Source organism: Paroedura picta, chromosome 5 (genome assembly GCF_049243985.1).
Source record: "Paroedura picta isolate Pp20150507F chromosome 5, Ppicta_v3.0, whole genome shotgun sequence".
Classification (NCBI taxonomy): domain Eukaryota; kingdom Metazoa; phylum Chordata; class Lepidosauria; order Squamata; family Gekkonidae; genus Paroedura; species Paroedura picta.
This window is the reverse complement of record NC_135373.1, coordinates 111,943,082-111,963,171: the sequence shown is the minus strand read 5'-3', so window position 1 is coordinate 111,963,171 and position 20,090 is coordinate 111,943,082. Positions and strand designations below refer to the sequence as shown.

The following is a 20,090-nucleotide window of genomic DNA, read 5'->3' as shown; positions in this document are numbered from 1 at the left end:
CAAAATGAAAGAAAACATACCAGGGAACATTCAGAGAATGATTTTTTAGGCGGTCGTGCAGGCGGGGGTGGGCCCTGATCCCACTCCCAGAATGCCATTGAGTTCTGATGAATCAAGAACTCCTCCGACAGCTACGAGGAGGCAGACAGAACAGATGGCGAAGGGAGAGCAGCAAGGCAAAACAGGCATGCATACGGGTCAAAGCAAAACAGAAAGAAAAAAATGATAGAACATCACATGTCTCCAGCATTCCCCCAGACAAATAAAACTGTCCTGAATACTACTTGGCTTCCTTTCCATGGAGTAGCGTTTTTAATTGCACGTAAAAATACAGTTTAAAAGCAAACAAACCACCACCACCACCACCGCCACAAATTGCAGGTTGGAATGAATTATGGAAACCAGCAGTGACACAAAGGCACCAGAATGTTTCACTTTAGGAAACAAAGAATAAAAAGTAAACACGTTGGGTGTAATAATATGTTTTTAAAGGATGATTTGTTTTTAATAAAGAAAGGAAGAAGAAAGGAACAGGAAAAGGCATAGATGAGACACTGTTTGAACAGGAAAAGGATGAATCTCCAAACTTCCCTTTCAGGGGAGGAAAGCTAAGCGGTACAATACATACCTCGCCTGATTGAAACCCAAGCAACCCCACCTCCCAATATATTTGATGAGTAACCATGCAGGAACTGTGATTTATGGCTTTGGAACTGTGCTTTTTGGCAGAACTATTCATCACTTGCAACAAGGAGCTGCTACTTCATTTGCATTAGTTTGTGGGACATTTTGACTTTTGTCATGTTATTCTCCCACTGGGTGCTTCCACCCTCAGTCACCAATGAGAGAGAGAGTAAGACAGGGGACATACAAAATATGCTGACACATGGTCTTAATGTACAAACATATTATGTGGGAGGGAAGAGAACTCAGCATGGGAATGCCCTTCTCGATGTGGAAGATAACACATAGCCACATGGGAGTAAGGGTCTTCAACTCCTCGGTCAAGGCCACATGGTGGGGTCCTAGAGCTCTACTAGTTTGGCTATAAGTCCCTAAAGCAGTGGTGGCCAAATGGTAACTCTCCAGATGTCCATGGAGTACAATTACCATGGACCCCTGCCAGCACCTGGCAAGGTCTCATGGTAATTGTCATCCATGGACATCTGGAGAGCCACCATATGGCCACGCCTGCCCTAGAGAGTTGCATCTTCTGCTTCTTTTTGGAAGGACCTGCTGTTGGTGCGTAGTGCATATACAACCAAAGGCACAGTGCCTTTTTTTGCAGGCAGATCAAGAGGAAGAACAGAACAGAACAGATCAAGAGGAAGAACAGAACATTCCTCTGTAGCTCAACATATCGGTCTTAGAAGACTCACAGCCATGTCTTAAATGTATACAAAAGAAATTTAAAGAGGCAACTAGCAAGAGGCTACCTCCTCCCTCCTCCCCCCTCCCACTCTTTTGATTGGAGCTTACAACAACCTCTAATTGTTTTCAATTATAGTAATGATCATCCCAGTTCACATTCACAGTGAAGGCTCTGTACATCTGGAAAAATAATACATGTATTTTACATTTCATAAAATGTTAATCTGTTTAAGAGGTGCCTGAAAATGTTCCACCCTCTAAATTTACAAGGTCCAACAGCCTATGGTTCCACTAACTCTCTTGAACACAGAGCCTTGGATCGCTTCAAACCCGCAAAGCCACTCACCTCTCTTAAATCGTTGTCCAAACCAATATGCTCTGAATGCTGGCGGAGGCGATCTTTCCTGCGCTGGGCTGTGGCGCTTCGACTAACCCATCGACTGCAGTTGATGAAGAAGAAAGTGGATAAGAATTTGTTAACAACATTCAGCATCAACTACAATAAAAACCGGGGGTTAAATGTGTCTTTAATGCAAAAGAATGATATTGCATCCAATTAAGTATCTAGAAATTGGGTTAAACAAAATCTTAATTCTATTATGGCATGTACTCACCAAAAATTATTTTGGCATAATCTCTGTCTTTTGTGGTTTGGAAGACTGGCAATGCTGAAAATTGAATATTTTACCCAGAATCTTGTTTTTATTTATTAATTTAACCTTGTATGTGAAAATGTGCAACGTTAAGGCCTGGGAACAAGTATTTAAATCATTTATTTGGTTTATTTATTTATAGTTATATTTATATACCACCGCTCACGAATGTCTCACAGAGGTTTACAAGAATGAATAAAATACAATGAAATCACCAACAACACCCTTAAAAACAATATAAGATCACACTAAACAGGATGGCGAACCATAAAACGTCAACTTTTCCCCCTCCGTTCAGCATGTGGGTCTGGAAACTGGGAGCGAGGAACCTAGCTGCTCTTCGTTGGTCTCAGATGGAGATCTCAGATAGTACCACTGGGGACGCCGTCCTGGCCTTAACCATATGCCTGGCGGAAGACCTCCATCTTGCAGGCCCTGCGGAAAGCTGACAACTCCAACAGGGCCTTTAGCTCTTCCAGAGCTCATTCCACTAGGTTGAGGCCAGGGCCAAAAAAGCCCTGGCCTGGGTCAAGGCCAGGTGAACATCCCGGGGACCAGAGACAACCAGCAGATTCATACCTGCAAAGCGTAACACTCTGCGGGGGCATAAGTTGATGTGATCCCGCAGATAGATAGGACCCAGGCCGCATATAGCCTTAATAGTTAAAACCAATACCTTAAACTTGATCCGGAAACAGACTGGTAACCAGTGCAGATGACGAAGCACCGGCTGAATATGGGCCCTCCAAGATGTCTCAGTGAGGACCCTTGCAGCTGCATTTTGTACCAGCTGTAATTTCCAGATCAAAGCCAAGGGCAGGCCCGTCTAGAGAAGCACACCACCGCTGACCCTCCTCTCTGCACATGGTGCTGGCTTCCTACGTGCCGCCTTGGCCTTTGGTGATCGCCAAGGCGCCCGAATTGAGCCAAGGCGCACATCCCTAGTTTGTTACCACTTTTCTGCTAGTTTTCAGGAGGGAAAAAAGACAAAAGAACCGTCGATTCGTCAAAGTGTCCAAACAAATAAAAAAAGGAGATCTGTCGGCTGGTTAATAAATGTCTTTTCACAAGTCAAAACGTTGTTCGTGTAGTTTATTAATCCAAAATTTATGAGAAGTAATCAAAATGGGGTCCCAGGTAGAGTTCCCGCTTTCAGCATATATTCATCTGAATATACGCACGTGTTAGCTGTAGCCCAAGTGACACTTGGAGACAGATAATCATTCATTATTTAACTGTGTGAAGTAATCACCCTACTGAGGAAGTGATCACTGAGGAAGGCTTCCTGTTGAAAATGGGAACTCTAACTCGGACCCCGTTTTGATTACTTCTCCTACAGTTTGGATTAATAAACCACACAAAGAACGTGTTGACTTGTGAAAAGACATTTATTAACCAGCTGACAGGTTTCAGGAGGGAGCAATAGCTGATCTCATACACAGTGTTTGCAGAACAGAACTGAGCAGAACAGAGCAGTGCTGGGCTGTACCACCCCAGGGGCCACTCAGTTCGGCTTCTCCCAAACCACTTCACTGAACAACAGCAAACAAACAAACAAAAATGGTATCTGAGCCGGCCTCACTTGGGAGGGCAGCATAAAAGTCAGATAGACAGACAGACAGACAGATAATGGGTGTCTGTTGTGTGGAGAGGAAAGGAAAGGCAACTGCAAGCCACTTTAAGACTCCTTTAAGACTCTTCTTCTTCAGTAATATCAGGGCTCTCTCAGCCTCCCCTACCTCACAGGGTGTCTGTTGTGGGGAGAAGAAAGGGAGGAAAGGGAAGGTGAATGTAAGCCACTTTGAGACTCCTTTGGGTAGAGAAAAGCGGCATATAAGAACCAACTCTTCTTCTTCTTCAGTAATATCAGGGCTCTCTCAGCCTCACCTCCCTCACAGGGTGTCTGTTGTGGGGAGAGGAAGGTGAAGGTGAATGTAAGCCACTTTGAGACTCCTTCGGGTAGAGAAAAGTGGCATAGAAGAACCAACTCTTCTTCTCCTTCTACTCTTCTATTTGGATGCAATTGTAACTGTTGTAAGCTACAGATATTGTACTGTCATGTTTCTAAGAGATTTTAGAGCTTTATGTCAATTTAGGAAAATGTGAAACAATGTTGAACATCACAGGAGGCAGGGAATTAACAGATGGGTTCATGGACATAAAATTCTGTTTAGCCAAGAAAGTTACCCTGGCAATATATTTGCTGGGTTATTTGCACAGCAAGGGCTGTTTAAATCTTTTTTGATTCTCTTGTAACAACAGGAGCATCATATCATCAAGAAATGTTTCATACCAATAGCCTGGTAATTATAGCTCAAGCATAATTTAGTCTCGGACGATCCAGACAAGAAACTGCAGACAGAGGCAGAGCATGTGCAAGCTAAACACTGTTTAAAAATCTTTCTTTTTTTTAACTGTCATTATAACTTCTGAGCATTTAGTGGTATTTCTTACATAGCTAGTGCAAAATATTCTTAGACTAAGAGGGCAATTCTCAACAGTTAACACCCTTGTAAATACATTGTACATGAAGTCACATCATAAACTGTAAAGCAGCATACAGTCTGGTAGGATCTTAGAGATTTGGGGGGTAGAAGCTTTCTGGCCTCACTGGTGGACCTCATGATAACACCTGGGTTTTGGCCACTGTGTGCCACAGATGGTAGGACTGAAGAAGAAGAAGAAGAGTTGGTTCTCATATGCCACTTTTCTCTACCTGAAGGAGGCTCAAAGTGGCTTACAGTCGCCTTCCCTTTCCTCTCCCCACAACAGACCCCCTGTGAGATAGCTGAGGCTGAGAGAGCCCTGATATTACTGAAGAAGAAGAAGAGTTGGTTCTTCTATGCTGCTCTCCTCTACCAGAAGGAGTCACAAAGTGGCTTACAGTTGCCTTCCCTTCCCTCTCCCCACGACACTCTGTGAGGTGGGTTAGGCTGAGAGAGCCCTGATATCACTGTTAGGTCAGAATAGCTTTATCAGCACCGTGGCAAGCCCAAGGCCACCCAGCTTGCCAGATTAGAAGTCCGTCTGATCCAACATGGCTTCTCTTATGTTTATGAGAGTCAAAGCTCTCTTTTTCAGTCTTTGAGTCCACTTGTTCTACTGCAGACCAATACATCTACCCTCTGAAACTATCTCCATGGGTTTCCAATATCTGAGGCAGAGGAGTCCACTGGAGCAACAGAAGAGAAACCCAGCCATACCAGAATTCCCATCTGAGGCATACTTGTCCAGAGCTTCCACCGTGCGGTCAAAGGGCCAGCTAGATTCCTAGAACTAGACTCCCAGGGTTTTCTGAAGCTGCATAACACAGCAAGTGTCCCATTAGCCCATCTTTGAGAAAGATTGCTGACCATGTTTTCAGTCACAGAGAAGAATACGTTATTGACATTTTATGGCAGTTGTATGCAAAAGCTTCCCAGGTTCTTTAAGAAAAAGTAGCCACCAAAAGCCGCAGGCATGCCCAGGAGAAAATGCTTAATTCCTTTCCTGTGGGCTATTTTTCATTTTAAAAAGAATGGGGAAAAACCAGAGAATTGGAAGGGGAAATAGATCAAACAATTCCTTTCCCTCCAATCAAATTTGTAGCCTCCCAGGGCAGCTTTCTGTAAACAGCAATATATACAGCAAGTTACTGTTTTACACGTCGGTTCTGTCGCATTTCTTTTAGACCACAGTTGGCCTTGAATCTGAGAGCTACCTCTCCCATAATTTCACTCATCAGTCCTGAAACTGAAATACAAGCAGACTTTTTGTCAGGGGGGGGGGGGGAAATATACCTCAAAAGGGACGCAAGAATGAAAAAAACACCCACACCCAAAGAAGTAAACTCCAGCAGTTATGAGAATCCTGTGGAATGGGGTGGCTTGAATTTGGACACTCACGGGAGCCCTTGGTGGGTGACTGACACTCTGAAGAGGGACAATGAAATTCTAGGCGAGTTCAACTGCGGGACTAACCCCCAAATAAGCATGCCCAAGGCTGCAGCTAAAGGCCAAAGTTGTTGCTACTGTTTCCATCAGCTGGCCAAAAGTGTACTAAGAATAGGAGATAAGAACTGCATAAGCACTCGACAAGCTGTCCTGTTCAGCCTGCGGGTCGCTCTACCAACACGTTCTGTTCCTTAAAGTAAATTACGAAGAATTACAGGACACTCAGCTGAGATTTACGTATTAGAGAGCTTATTCAATTACTTCGATTTCGCCATGTACATGTCTGATGCATTCTAAGTTACGCAGCAGTTTAGACTTTAAAACCAGTTTTCAACAGCCTAAGCAAACGCTTTGTTCCTGCTCAATTAGGATTCAATTTGGTTATCCGGAAGAACGAAGAGGAAGACTCAGATCCAAATTCAAATGTGTAAAAAACCTCTGCTTCAGGATAAGAGGCAAGAGAGCTACTGGAAAGGTAATCTTTCTTAAGCTACCAAAATCTAAACATCCAAGGGCAAACAGGAACTGGTGCAGACGCTAGAAAACTCTGATAATACTCCCACCAGTGTTCCACCCCATTAGGATATAGGATAATGCACTTTGCGCTAGTTGATGCTGATGGGGACTTTTCAAGGTCAGCCCCACTTAAGGTATATGAGAGCAATGGGATTTAAACGGGTGCAGTAAGAGGAGAGGACTGTTAACTAAGGAATATCCACAACAGATATTATTGGTTTCTCAGTACCCAAGGGAACAGGATGTACCACCGAAGAGCCAGCCAACTTATTGTAATAAATCATCTTACACTGTAATAAATCATATATATACACTGAACGTTTTAAAGCTTACTTGTTATTAGTAGGCCCAGTGGCTAATACATCCGACTGAAGCTTTGGGAAGAAGCCTTGTTCATATTTGCCTTGACCTATTTTCATATCGAGCAAGTGTGGATGTATTGCCGTGTGATCGATCTTTGACAGCCGCTGCTCAATGGCCTGAGCTGCAAAAAAGCCACACACACTGGATTAATTCATTTGATTAATAGGGATTAATACATTTCAGCCATTTGAAAACAAGGAATTTGTCTTCCACAGCCAAGGGAATCTTCTGCCACTTGGTAGAAGGGCTGTGTCCCCATCTGAAGGGTAGTCATGTAAGTGAGGCCAAGAAAATTATCATCAGAGGAAGAAAATTTAGAAGAGGAGTTGGTTTTCATACCCCTCTTTTCACTACCCAAAGGAGACTCTAAATGGCTTACGGTCATCTTCCCTTCCTCTCCCCTGTGAGGTAGGTGAGGCTGAGAGAGCCTTGATATTACTGCTCGGTCAAAATAGCACTATCAGGCCTGTGATGAACCCAAGGTCACCCAGCTGGCTGCATGAGGAGGAGCCGGGAATCAAACCCTGCTCGCCAGATTAGAAGCCACAGGTCTTAACCACGACACTAAGCTGGCCCCATGTCAGGCATATTTTTAAGAAAAAATTAATTGCTGTGCCTTGGATACTTGGCCAAAGGGGTAACCACAACTATCAGCCATAATAACTTCAAAAACCTTTCAAACTTTTCTTTTACTTAACTTTTTCCTCTCTGTGCTTTCCCCACATGTGCTTTCCCCCCACTGTATAGACTTGTTACCATCAAAATTACTGAATTCAACAGTTAAATTGTGGCAGCGATGGAATCTATCGTATTTTATTATGTTTTTTATAGTTTTAAATGTATATTGTTATAAACCGCCCCTAGCCCATCACTGGGAAGAGGCAGTCTATAAACCGAACTATAAATAAATAAAAAAGACACAGGGATGGGATATCATAAGGGGAGTGGGGAGATTGTCAGATCATAACACAGAGCTTACCTAATTCATATCTGACGAAAAAACTAAAAAGAAATATCTTTGTCTAACTTTTCACTGCCATCAAAGAACTACTGGAAAGTTTCTGTACTATGGGCCCTTTGGTTCCAGGGGTCCCACAGTATTGTACAGTCCAGAGGTCTTCACACTGTGATTATTAGGGGGTCTTCATACATACGTGGCTTGTGGACTGCGAGAAATTAAAAAGGCAATACGCATGCTCTGTTACTAACTGTGCATGTGCATCACTCGTTGAGCATGCATGTGGACCCCAAGCTGCACAAGTGTGAAGTTCCCTTTAGATTCCGGGGAATGCCCATTGGCACTTACCGTGAAGGGTACTTCTCCCTGGGTTCTAGGACTCCATCCTTGATGGGGTGGTTCTCACCGCTGGTGCTAGGGAGGCAGGCCTTAAATTTACTTCCTCTTCCTGTCTCCCTGGTAGAACCGCCCTCATCTTCAGTTGTGATCCTTCCAAAGCTCAGAGAAACAATACTCCAAACTACCGTAACCATAACTCTCTGTAATAATTTTTCTTTTCTTTCTTTCTTTTTTTAATAATAAGAACATGAAATAGTGGAAGAGGAAGCAGAAAAAACAGTTCCGAACAACTAAATTCCAATATTCCCCCTTTTCCTGTCCCATAATGACTATAACTGGACTAAATTTCAGACGACGTCCAGGGAGGGCTGGATGGAGTCCTAGAACCCAGGGAGAAGTACCCTTCACGGTAAGTGCCAATGGGCATTCTCCCCTGGTTCTAGGACTCCATCCTTGATGGGATATGCAAGAGCTTACTTTGTCCCGGGCGGGATTGTGTCGTCTGAATCTAAGCCTTGTAAAAGAACACTTCTGCCAAAGGCAGCCTCCGCTGCACTGTAATCACTAAGCTTATATGGCTAAATTTTTGTCCTCAGTTTTTTAAACTTAAACTGTCCGATGCATCTTGACTATCTTTGTATAGCCTCCTAATCTGCTTTATGCCAATAAACGTATTGTATTGTATTGAATACTAAGCTTATAGTGCCTAATAAAGGTGGAAATTGAAGACCAGGTAGCCGCCTTGCAGATCTGTTCTACAGAGGCAGAATTTATCATGGCAGCATTTGTTGCAGCCCCCCTAACTGAATGCGCTGTAATGCCAGAGGGCACAGGCCTACCCAATGAACTGTATGTTTCAGCAATACAATCCCTGAGACACGTTCCAATAGCCACAGTAGACATCCTTTCCCCTTTATTAGGCGGAGAAATGCTTATGAACATTGACTCTGATCTCCTAAATGGCTCCGTACGTATAAGGAATGCCTTGAGGGCCCTTCGTACATCTAATCTATGCCACAAAACTTCTTTAGGATGTTTAGGGTCAGGAAAGAATGTAGGCAAATTGATTTCCCGCATCCTGTGGAATCTAGATTCCACCTTGGGCCTAAATATAGGATCTGTCCACAAAACCACCTTATCTTTGTAGAACACCCAAAGATCTTTCCTAATGGATAAAGCTCCTAATTCTGAAATTCGTCTAGCAAACGTTACTGCAACTAAGAAAATAACCTTGAGTCGCAAATGTCTCAATGAAATATCCTGTAAAGGTTCAAAAGGTTGTCTCAGCAACGCTGATAGTACCACACTCAGGCTTCAAGTTGGGAAATGATGCACGGCTGGGGGAGAAACTACCGTGGCTCCCCTCAGAAACCTAGTAAAGTGAGGATGCTTGGCTAAGGGAAACCCTTGAACCTTCGGAATAACTGTCGCCAAGGCTGCCACCTGTCTACGTAATGTGGATGGTTTCAAACCCTTATCCAATCCTTGTAAAAATTCCAAGATGACCCATAACCCAGTCTTTAAAGGGTCCTGTTTTTTTTTTTTGTTTGTTTTTTTTTTTTTTTGTCTGCACCACCTGACAAATACCTTCCAAGAATAGTTATATATCCTAACAGTAGAAGGTTTTCTGGCCGCCAGTATGGTGCTAGTCACCTTTTCACTAAGGCTGCATTTTAGCAGAGCTGACCGTTCAGTCTCCGCGCGGTCAGCTGTAGCCAGCCTGGCTCGTAATGCCAAACCGGCCCCTGTGTCAAGAGATCTGGTATTACCGGTAATGACAGGTGTTTCCCCACCGCTAGACGCAGGATTGTTGCGAACCATGGTCTGCGTGGCCAATAAGGAGCCACCAGGATTACCTGTGCCCCTTGCTGTCTGACCCTTCTGAGTACCTTGGGAATGATTGGGACTGGAGGAAATGCCATTGAGCCGTCAGGGCATCTATCTGTTCTGCTCTGAGTTGAGCAAACCTGGTGAAAAACCGAGGTAAGAGCGCATTCTCCTGACTGGCAAATAGATCTACCACTGGATTGCCAAAGTGATCCACAATCATTTTGAATACACCCCAATTCAAGGACCATTCTGCTTCGGAAATCTCCTGTCTACTGAGCCAGTCGGCCTGTACATTCAGGATCCCTTTGATATGTTCTGCTCTCAGGGACAGAAGAGTCTTCTCTGCCCATTGTAAAATCAGTGACGCTTCCTTGTGGATTGAGGGAGATTTCGTCCCCCCTTGCTTGTTTAAATAAGCCTTGGCTGCAACATTGTCCGTTCTTACCAGGACATGCTTTTGCTGTAATTTGATTTGGAAGTGTACCAAGGCCAGTCGAATTGCTCTGATTTCCAATAGGTTTATTGGAAATTCCCTCTCTTGTGCTGACCATTTCCCTAGAACATGCCTAGTCTCCAGAGTGGCTCCCCACCCCGACAGACCGGCATCTGTGAATAGGACTAATTCTTGTTCACGAAAAAGCGTCCCTGACCAAGATTCACCAGCTTCAGCCACCACAAGAGGCTGCTCCTTACGGCAGGAGTCAACCTGATTCTGATGTTTGACTTGGCTGTTATTTTCTCCTGAAATGGCCTTAGAAGGGACTGTAAAGGACGCAGGTGGAAATGCCCCCATTGTAATGCTTCCGTGTTTCTACCAGAACTCCCATGAGTTTTGCCAGTGTCATAAGTGAAGTTGATTTTTCTCGTATCACAGCCCCCACCAGATCTCTGGTCTTTTTGATCTCTTTTTGTTTGGCAAAACCAATTTTCCTTTTTTTTTTTTTTTTTTTTTTTTTCCTGTGTTCAACAAAACTCCCAGATGCTCCAAAGCACTGGGTAGGAACCATGGAACTCTCTTCCAGATTGACTAGAAATCCTAATTCCTTCAGAGTGGTAATCACTCTCTCTGTGTGTGATGTTGATTCCTGAGCTGATGACGCTCGGATCAAGAGGTCGTCCGAAAATGATGTATTAACACGCCTGACTGGCGTAATGCCACAAATGGAATTGGACGCCAATCCCCGTTTGATTTTGGCACTGTAAACAGAATTTTCTCTGTTCCTCTGCAGGAACTATTTCTATTGCTCTTATGTTTAGTAGATGTTGGACTGCTTTTAGCAGAGCATCTCTCTTGAGCCGATTTGCGCTTAATGGGGACACCAGACACCTGTTGGGGTGAATTGCAAAAAATTCTATTTTGTAACCAACCTGAACTATCTCTGCAGCCCATTAGACGGACTGCGCTTCAACCATCTGTAAGGGAACAATGATAAACGACCCCCTACCGGAATCTCCCCGTCTTCTAGGGAGTCATGCTTTATTCTGGGAGGAGTCCCTGTCCGGCTTCTCCTGTCTGTTGAAGCCTTGTCTGCTATATCGGGAGTAACGTCCCCTACGAAGGGAATATCGACTATTTCCCCCAGGATCCTCTCCTGTTCTCCCGAAATCTTGGTAGGGTGTTCTGTGATCTGAAAGAAAGGCCTTGAAACTTTCTATCATTACCACGTCTAACAAACTTTGGCATCATTTGCTTTTTATCTCGGGTTTCGATCAAAATTCTATTCAATGCATCCCCGAACAATTTATCTCCCTGAAAGGGGTAGGCAATAACAATGGATTTGGAATGATTGTCTGCAGGCCAGGCCCTCAGCCAAAGACCACGCCTAGCAGCTGCCAAGGACACAAGTCCCCTGGCTGCAAAAATAACTGCATCCAAAGTAGTATCTGCTAAATAACAAACTGCCTTTAACAGTCGTGATACACCTTCAGTAGACTTCTTGTCTGCTTCAGGAATTAATCTTACCAGCTTTCCAGTCCAGACTATCGAAGCCCTAGCCGTTATGGAAGCTGTGGACGAGGCTCTAATGGCCATAGCTACAGCCTCATGTGCCTTTTTGAGAGAAAAATCTCCTTTTTATCCATCTGGTCTCTAAGGTGACCCTCACCATTCTGAGAAACCAGACCCTGTGACTGCAAGGCCGTGACTGGTGCATCGACCAGAAATGTCTGTAAAACTCTTCCACATAGTCTGAGAGTTTGTACTTTTTTTTTAATATATATATATATATATATATATATATATATATATATATATATATATATATAAATGCCGGAAATTGCTTGTTAGCCATAGGTTTTTGCCATTCTGCCTTAATCTTTTTTTTTTTTTTTTTCAAAAAAACTCAGGCATAGGAAACACCTTTTGTACGACCTCCACAGGAGGAAAAAATTCTTCCTTACCTTTCACTCTAGGCTTCATATCTTTTTCTGGCGGTGCCTCAGCTGCCTCTGGCTGAATAAGGGCTAAAGCCACAATACATTTCTGTAATAAGGGCTAAAGCCACAATACATTTCTGTAATAAATCTTGAAAATCCTCCTCTTTACAAAATCTCTGAGTTGACTCAGGTACCTGAATATCTTCCTCCATCGCCTGTGTCCCCTGTTCTTCATCCATCAAAAACTCACCTTCTGGATCGTTCACAGACGATCCTGAGGACATAGGTAAATTATAGCATATCTTTCTAGCCGCCTTGGTGGGAACGGACTGAGGAACCTGCTCATAGTGAACAGAATGCGATGGGGAATAATATTGAACAGGAGGATGCAGCATCCTAGGCAGTAAAGGTAAAGAAGGCACATTTAAAGCAGACCTCTGCTGATAAAACGAATTCATTTCGTTTCTTAACATACACTTCATAAAATTGAACATTTCAGAGGACATGCCAGCAGGCAGCCCTTCACTCACATTTGTAGGTCTGTCTCCAGAAGAAGTGCCAGGCCATGGGTGTCCCAGAGAGCCAACAGAGGTTTGGGATTCACCTTGTATTATAGAGCTCGTGCAGTCATTTTGGCATTCAGCCACTAGGGGGACTCCTTCCCCCACGTGCAACTCAGAGCTCGGCACATGGCTGCCCTCCAGGCCAAAGCTCCCTGCAGAGCTAATAATGACGCAGTCAGAATTGCCTCCGGAGCTTGTTTGTTTAGGCAGAACGCCTCTGCTAGCCCGTTCACACTTCTCTCCACGCAGCCTTTTGGCTGTTTTGCAAGTAGCCTTGCTAGGCTTATCGGGCTGCTGCTGGGCTGCCACGGTCAGTAAGGTTCCCGATGGAACGCAATCTGCCGGGCCCGTAGCTCCACCGGCAGCTCCATGCGTGCCTGGGAGATCAGACTCCAACAAATAATCATCTTGAAAAACACTTGTTGCCATTCTGAACAGTAAGTAAATTTCCTATTAATCTAACTTTAAACTCTAACCTGGTAACATTAACTATGAACTGGGAGGGAAAGATACAGAGGAAAAGAAGTAGAAGGATTTTAGTATAGAAATTCCAACTAACAGTCTTAATCTAGCTTCTATAAAAAAAAGGTGAAGAGCTAATGCTCACACAACCGCACTCCCTGCAGGCAGGAGAAAAACTGGAGATGAGGGCGGTTCTACCAGGGAGACAGGAAGAGGAAGTAAATTTAAGGCCTGCCTCCCTAGCACCAGCGGTGAGAACCACCCCATCAAGGATGGAGTCCTAGAACCAGGGGAGAATTGCATTTGTGCATCCCATCAAGGTTCGAGAAATGTTTTCAGCAAAGTGAAGCTGTCAGTTGCTTGCTTCCAAAGTCCCAACTATCGCTGGGAGAGGGGGCCCTGTTGTTCCTTGTGCAGCACAAGTATCAGGGCTAGTTGTGCTCTGCTAAGGCCCCGCAAATCCGTAAACGGGTACCGGTGCAACAGGCCCTATGCATCCTTAATCCGGGCTTCATCAACTCCCAGGGAGTTCCTATATTATTAAGAATTGCAGAGAAGAAACAGTTCATGAACTCTCACAAGAACTACAGTGAGAGAAGTCTCGGTGCAATTCCCCCAATGATGGAAGATCTAGACTTCAAATAGAAACAGCAAATCCATTTCACTCCTTTTCCATAAACAGCTAGTCAATTTGTAGGGGGGGGGTCATATTTTTCTTGCACGGGGAGCGGGGGAAAAGCATTCCATCCAGAGAGGCATTTTGGGTTTTTTTGTTTTGTTTTGCTTTTTGCCTTCCCGCATTGAGCCAGCTACTCAAGGGTAACCTTATCTACTATGAATTAAACAGAAGCACTCAAATGAATCATTCCATTTCTTCTGAAGTGGCTGATGGATGATTCACTACCTCCTTGTCCCACATATCCCTGAAAGATAACTTTTTGCTGTTTTTCACAGAGCCACTCTGGACTTGTTGCCAGGAGGGGAGAGGTGGGGGACTTCAACAGCATTTAAAATGTTACCTTTCCCAATGTATAGCGATTTTATTTCCCCAAAGCAACTGACCAACAATGGCATTTGTGTAAGAGATGAAGCGTGCACAAAGGTCCAGAGGAAGGCAACAAGATGTGTACCAGAATTGAGAAGTCCAGTGCCTGGTTCTGAACTCTGTTATGGTGCATTCACAATGTGTTTAATTGGACTGTCAAGGAGGTGGAGGTGAGGAAGGCTACTGCTTCAAAAGAAGCTTCAGAGGGCAGCCTCTTCCATTCGTATTTATGGATTAAGTGAACAAAGCAAGCTGGATACTACAACTGACTTGCTACCTCTCCAGACAAATGACATAGGGTGGTCTGATGCCACCCTATTACCCAAAGCTTATCCTAGGGCTGAAAATTGATCTGAGAATTGGAACAGTTTTGGATGAATGTGAATAAAAACATTCTGAAACGTAAGCAACAGACCCGAATGAAAGCCTGTTTTTGAGATATCCTGTGTACTTGAAATAATAGTCAACATGGCCCCAGCTGCAGGTGCTACAATGTGGTCTTACATTTCATTAGATTACAAAACCTTGAATCACACTAAGCAATGACAGAGACTCCCATAAATATTTCATATTCACTAACAATAAAACAGATGTGACCTGAAATAGTCTATGTAGTTACCCCGTGATGTTCTATGTAAACCGCTCAGAGGTGTAAGGAAGGGCGGTATAGAAATCTAAATAAATAAATAATGGACATCCAATTCTCTGTTTTTATTATCTCTGTGAAAACGTGTAGATTTCCCCATACCTGCTTCTTTTAAAGTGTTGCACTTCTGATATGCAGATGTTCTTAAGGTGGGCGCCCTGACATTATACAGCCTCATCTTATCAATCCGCAAATCGAACACTCGTAGAAACGGGTCCTTCTCTTCCCATTGGGACATAATTTTATTGTCGATAAATGTTGCAAACATTTGGGTTTCGATGAAGTGAGAGAGGAATGGAAGGTAAGGCTCAGATTGGTCAGAAAGGAAGGAGGCCTGGAGGAAGAAACAGGGGAGGGAAATACAAAAGAAATAAACAGTTAGCACACAAGTATGTACTGTGCATTGTATTTCAGCCATTGGTCTACTTGAGGGATTCCTAACTAGGGTCTTCTGAGACTTCATAAGAGCTCCCAGGGAGCTCCTCAGCCATGCCCCTATATCCCACCTTAATGGCTTCCACCGAACTTCCAGCTAGGGCTCCTTGAAGGCTGAAAAATATTTTGGGGGTTCCTCCACTATAAAAAGGTTGAAAAAGGTTGGTCGACTCTAACAGCCTGGATAGCCCGAACCAGCTTGATCTAATCAGATAATAGAAGCCAAGCAGGGTCATCTACAGTTATTACTTGGAGGGGAGACCACCAAGGAAAACTGCTACGCAAAGGAAGGCAATGGCATACTACCAACTTTGCTCATCTCTCGCCTTGAAAACCCCATGAGACAGAACTTCACAGGGTCACCATGAGTTCGCTGTGACTTGGTTTTGCAACAGGTCTCCTGAAATGTCTTGTGCCATTTGGAACTGCGGCCCAGAAGGGCTCTAGCTGGAAGTTATAGGGATGATGGGTGACCATCCAAATGGCACAAAATTATATTTATTATATCATGGGTACATGCATAGGCTATATGCATGGTCCAATAGCAAATTGTGTTGGTAAAATAATTGGGAAAGTTGGACAACATTATGCAATCAAATCTATTGGACCATTTCATAGGGCTGAATCTTGCAGATTTGCTCTGCTAGCGGCACTGGGCCAAACACTCCCTCACTCCATTCAACACAGGAAGGTGCCACCATTAGCAGAAAAGATCAAGAGGATCCAACCCATTAAGTTTCAGTACACTCCCAAGGCTGCATGGCTGACTGATGGGCATCCCTTTCACAGCAGGGAATCCTATGCAAAGTTTCTCCAGTCTTAGTCCATCAATTTCTGCTGGTTTAGACTGGAGCAAATCTGCAAGGGATTACACTGCCAATCTCTCAGCATAACCTTGAACTTGATCACTAGACAAATATAAAAGCATATTTCCTGAAAGACTGAAGACATCTGGCAATACACCTGCTGTCAGAAATCCAATATATTGTTCCTAAGATACTGTAAACCAGTGGTCCCCAACCTGCGGGCCGCGGCCCGGAAGGCCATGGCACCGGGCCGCGGCTCCCTCTCCCCGCCGCCCCCCGCAGTAAAAAACTTCCCAGGCCGCAAGCTTGCGGCCCGGGAAGCTTCTTACTGCGGGAGGGTGGGGAGAGGGAATCAGGGCCGGGTCGCGCATCGCGCATGCGCGGCCCATGTGGGCGCGGCCCAATGCGTGGGCATGGCTCGCGGGCGCGGCCCAATGAGTGGCCGTGGCCCGCGTGGGCGCGGCCCGATGCCCTGCCGGTCCCCAGCCTCAGAAAGGTTGGGGACCACTGCTGTAAACAATAAAATGCTTCAGAATAGGTCCATTATTGCAATGGGGGTGACATGGGGAATCCATCACATTAAATTTGGGTTTAATTCATTTCATTCAGATTGATTCTCTATCAATATTTCACTAGTCTTATTTGTAATGTAACTGTTTTCTTGGGGGGGTGGTGGAACATAAAATTACTTAGATCAACAGCACACCTAAATATGACTGCTTCAATTTGTACCCACTGTGAATTTGTATCGAAACCCAAACAAAAAATTACATTTTTATGAGGGGATGAGGGGACTATGGTATCTCTGTGTGTAAAGTTGAGCAATTTCACAACTGTACAATATTAAATGTAGTTTTCTCTGAAAATAGTTCTCCTGAAATTCAGGTAGGAGATTTCTCTCTTCAACACCTTACTCCCTTAAATCCTATGAAGATTTAACAATTGAACTCATGCAAAGCATTTGTCTGGCCCACTATTCTAGGGGCCTTATAACAACAGACCAATTCAACTAGCTCAGAAGAGAAAGATCCAGCTGCTTTTACTTTGTCGAAGTTTTGCATCTGTTCTCTGTTTGTCAGCCATGATTCCCTGTCCTGTGCGGCTTGAATGACGAAAGCCTCGTAATCAGAAAACATCTGTGTGAAGCGGTTGGCAAAGACTTCCCGAAGCTGCACATTCAGTTTATAGTCCCGCAGCTCCCCTTCTTCGCACTGTAGCTTTACATCTCTTTCCTTTTCCACCAGAGGAACAGTAATGCTCATTTTATCTACTGCCACTCCTGTCCTCTTTGCCAGAGCCTGGAGGCGGGCGATGGTCTCGTTGCCTTTCAGCAGCTCGTACATGTTGATGGTGTTGCTGGGGATGTTCCCGTTTTTCTTATCATTGGCAAGCTCGCTAAGGACCAGGTTCTTCAGCTTGGTTGCACTCTCGCTAGAGTGGAGGGTAGCCTCCAGGGGGACCCCGAACTGAAGGAGAACTTCAGAGATTTCCTGGATAAAATCCAACTTGTTGGGAAACTGAGGAAGTTCTTCTGGCAATTCGATGAAATGGTTATCGATATCGACAAAGCAAAGGTTAGCCTGGGGAGACAAATAAGCCAAATATATGTTGAAAGAGAAATCAACATCTCATAGTCTATTGAGTAGCTGGCCAAATGGCCCAAACTAATCTGGCACCATCAGAACTTGGAAGCCAGACCGGGGAACTATTTGGATGGGAGGCCAGCAAGGAAAATTGGGGCTGCCACACAGAAGGCAACAGAAAACCACCTCTACTCATATCTTACCTCTGAAAATCCATGAGGTGGAAAGTCATAGTGTTGCCATCCCTCATTTAGCCAACTTTGTAACAACCACTGGTCCATCTAATGTCTATTCTGACAGTGGCGTTCCAATAGTTCCAGTTTTTTCCCTAACACTATCTGCCACAAATCCTTTAATTTGGAGATCCCAAGGGACCTCAAGGACCTGAGCCTTCGGGGAGGGCGGTATATAGATGTGAACAATAAAATAAATAAATAAAACAAATACATTTTTGTGCAAGTCAGGAATTCAAACCAAACCTATCTCACTGGGATTGTTTTGAGGTACTTATTTTAATTTTTTTTAAATTATAGACTGGGTTGCAAAATGACACCCCCCACAACACTGTGCACCAATCCCATTGGAATGTATCTCCGTGCTGTTAGAAGAGCCAGAGAAAAGCAGGAGCTGTTACAGTACATGTGTGATCATGCCGATCTCCAAATTTTACAGCTCTACACATGCCTTTCTCTTTAGCCACATGCTGGTAAGGCAGACAACACAACCGCCTAATAACAAAGGTCTGTAATTTCTCAAGTGCACCGTGTGGCTAAGATGCATCTTTAATACAGCAATTTACACCATATGGGTGCTATACTGCTGAACATGCAGGATATTCTAGGCTATAAATGAGCACAGATGTGATCATAAAGAAATATTTGTAAAGGATGAAATGAAACCAAAAGTCACAAGAAAGCCTTTCCTACTGATTATGGCATGGCTGAGGCAGCACATCATACGCTCTGAACATCTTTACACTCAAAAGGAGAAATCCTTTTCCCCCACACCAATAAAAAATATAACAGCATATTAAACAGCAGGTTGCTTATTTCATTTGAGCACAGAAATTTCACCACCTGAGGTAATGTCCTAATGACAGAGCCAGCCATCTAAAACATGCACATAGCCATTTCTCTGTCCAAATGGAATCTTCCTTTTGAGGGTGAAAGGTAAAAAGGTTTATTATATAGGATTTATTACAATGACCCCTGACCTCTCAGCAATATAGCAGTACCTCGGATTAGATAAATTTTTCTTCTCAGGCTTCCCTCTGGAATTCAATGGCTGCAAATTTGCAGTGCTGAATTTAAGTGTTTTAAAAAAACCAGTTGACTTCCCCTGAGGTAAGTGAGGCGTCAGCTGCACCAAGCATGACAAAACAGACTAACGGGAGACCTAGATATTCACAAGGGCCACGGCTACTTGTTCTCGTTGGTCTTTGAACTGACGTTTAATTGGTACCAGTGCTCGGTAGCTCTTCTCTAGGGCATGTCGAAGAAGTTCACTTGTCGTTGACTACCCACCGAAAGACAAAGGTATCAATCTGAACTAATCTCCAAGCAACATAAATTATTCATTCCTTTATAAAGATGCGTATTTTTTAAAAAGGACATTAAGAGAGACCACAAACATAGAGTTAAATGTATTACACGCATAAAAAACATTAAAAACGACACAATGTCTTATGGTATTCCAGATTTTTGCATATGTGGGGAGGGGCTTATCCATAAATGGAGGGGGGGCTATCCATATGTATTTATTTATACATGCAACAATTAAAGAGCCTGCTGTTCTGTAATTCTTTCTGTATTCTTGGCTCAGAGAATCCATCCTCTTAACAATATTTAATTTCAACGATTTTTTAACAGGAGGGATTGCATACCAGTGTAGATTTTCTTTTTTTTTAAGTCTGAAAATGAGATCTGAGTCCAGACTGTTCTCAGAGGCTCTCGTTTCCTTCTTTTAAAAGCACACAAATGATAAAAACTAATACCAGTTAACAACCCTAACATCTGCATCCCAAAGCTGTCCAGGGGCTGCCTCAAGTTTTGGCCAGATTTGCCTTGGGATGAGGGAAATCTGCTAATGGTACAACTCTGGTATGAAAATGCACTCTCTGCATACCATCATAGTTGTTATTATAATGAAAACCTTTCAGGGCACTTGGTCATAGAGAAACTGGAAAGTTACTCCTCATGCTACAACACTCTCC

At 43.8% G+C, this 20,090-nt stretch overlaps 1 protein-coding gene across 5 annotated transcripts in view; it reads right to left on the bottom strand.

Annotated features, from left to right (window-relative positions):
• The window catches only part of DENND5B (DENN domain containing 5B), a 136,433-nt gene that overhangs the window by 39,717 nt on the left and 76,626 nt on the right, over positions 1–20,090 (bottom strand). For 3 of the 5 annotated variants that reach the window (XM_077339915.1, XM_077339911.1, XM_077339912.1), the window contains 5 exons: positions 17,339–17,875; positions 15,157–15,388; positions 6,806–6,956; positions 1,718–1,811; positions 21–131 (listed from right to left, as the gene is read on the bottom strand). In XM_077339915.1, the coding sequence (XP_077196030.1) occupies positions 21–131; positions 1,718–1,811; positions 6,806–6,956; positions 15,157–15,388; positions 17,339–17,875 (1,125 nt within the window). The remainder of the gene's footprint in view (positions 1–20; positions 132–1,717; positions 1,812–6,805; positions 6,957–15,156; positions 15,389–17,338; positions 17,876–20,090) is intronic. The other 2 variants (XM_077339913.1, XM_077339914.1) reach the window with 1 other exon arrangement.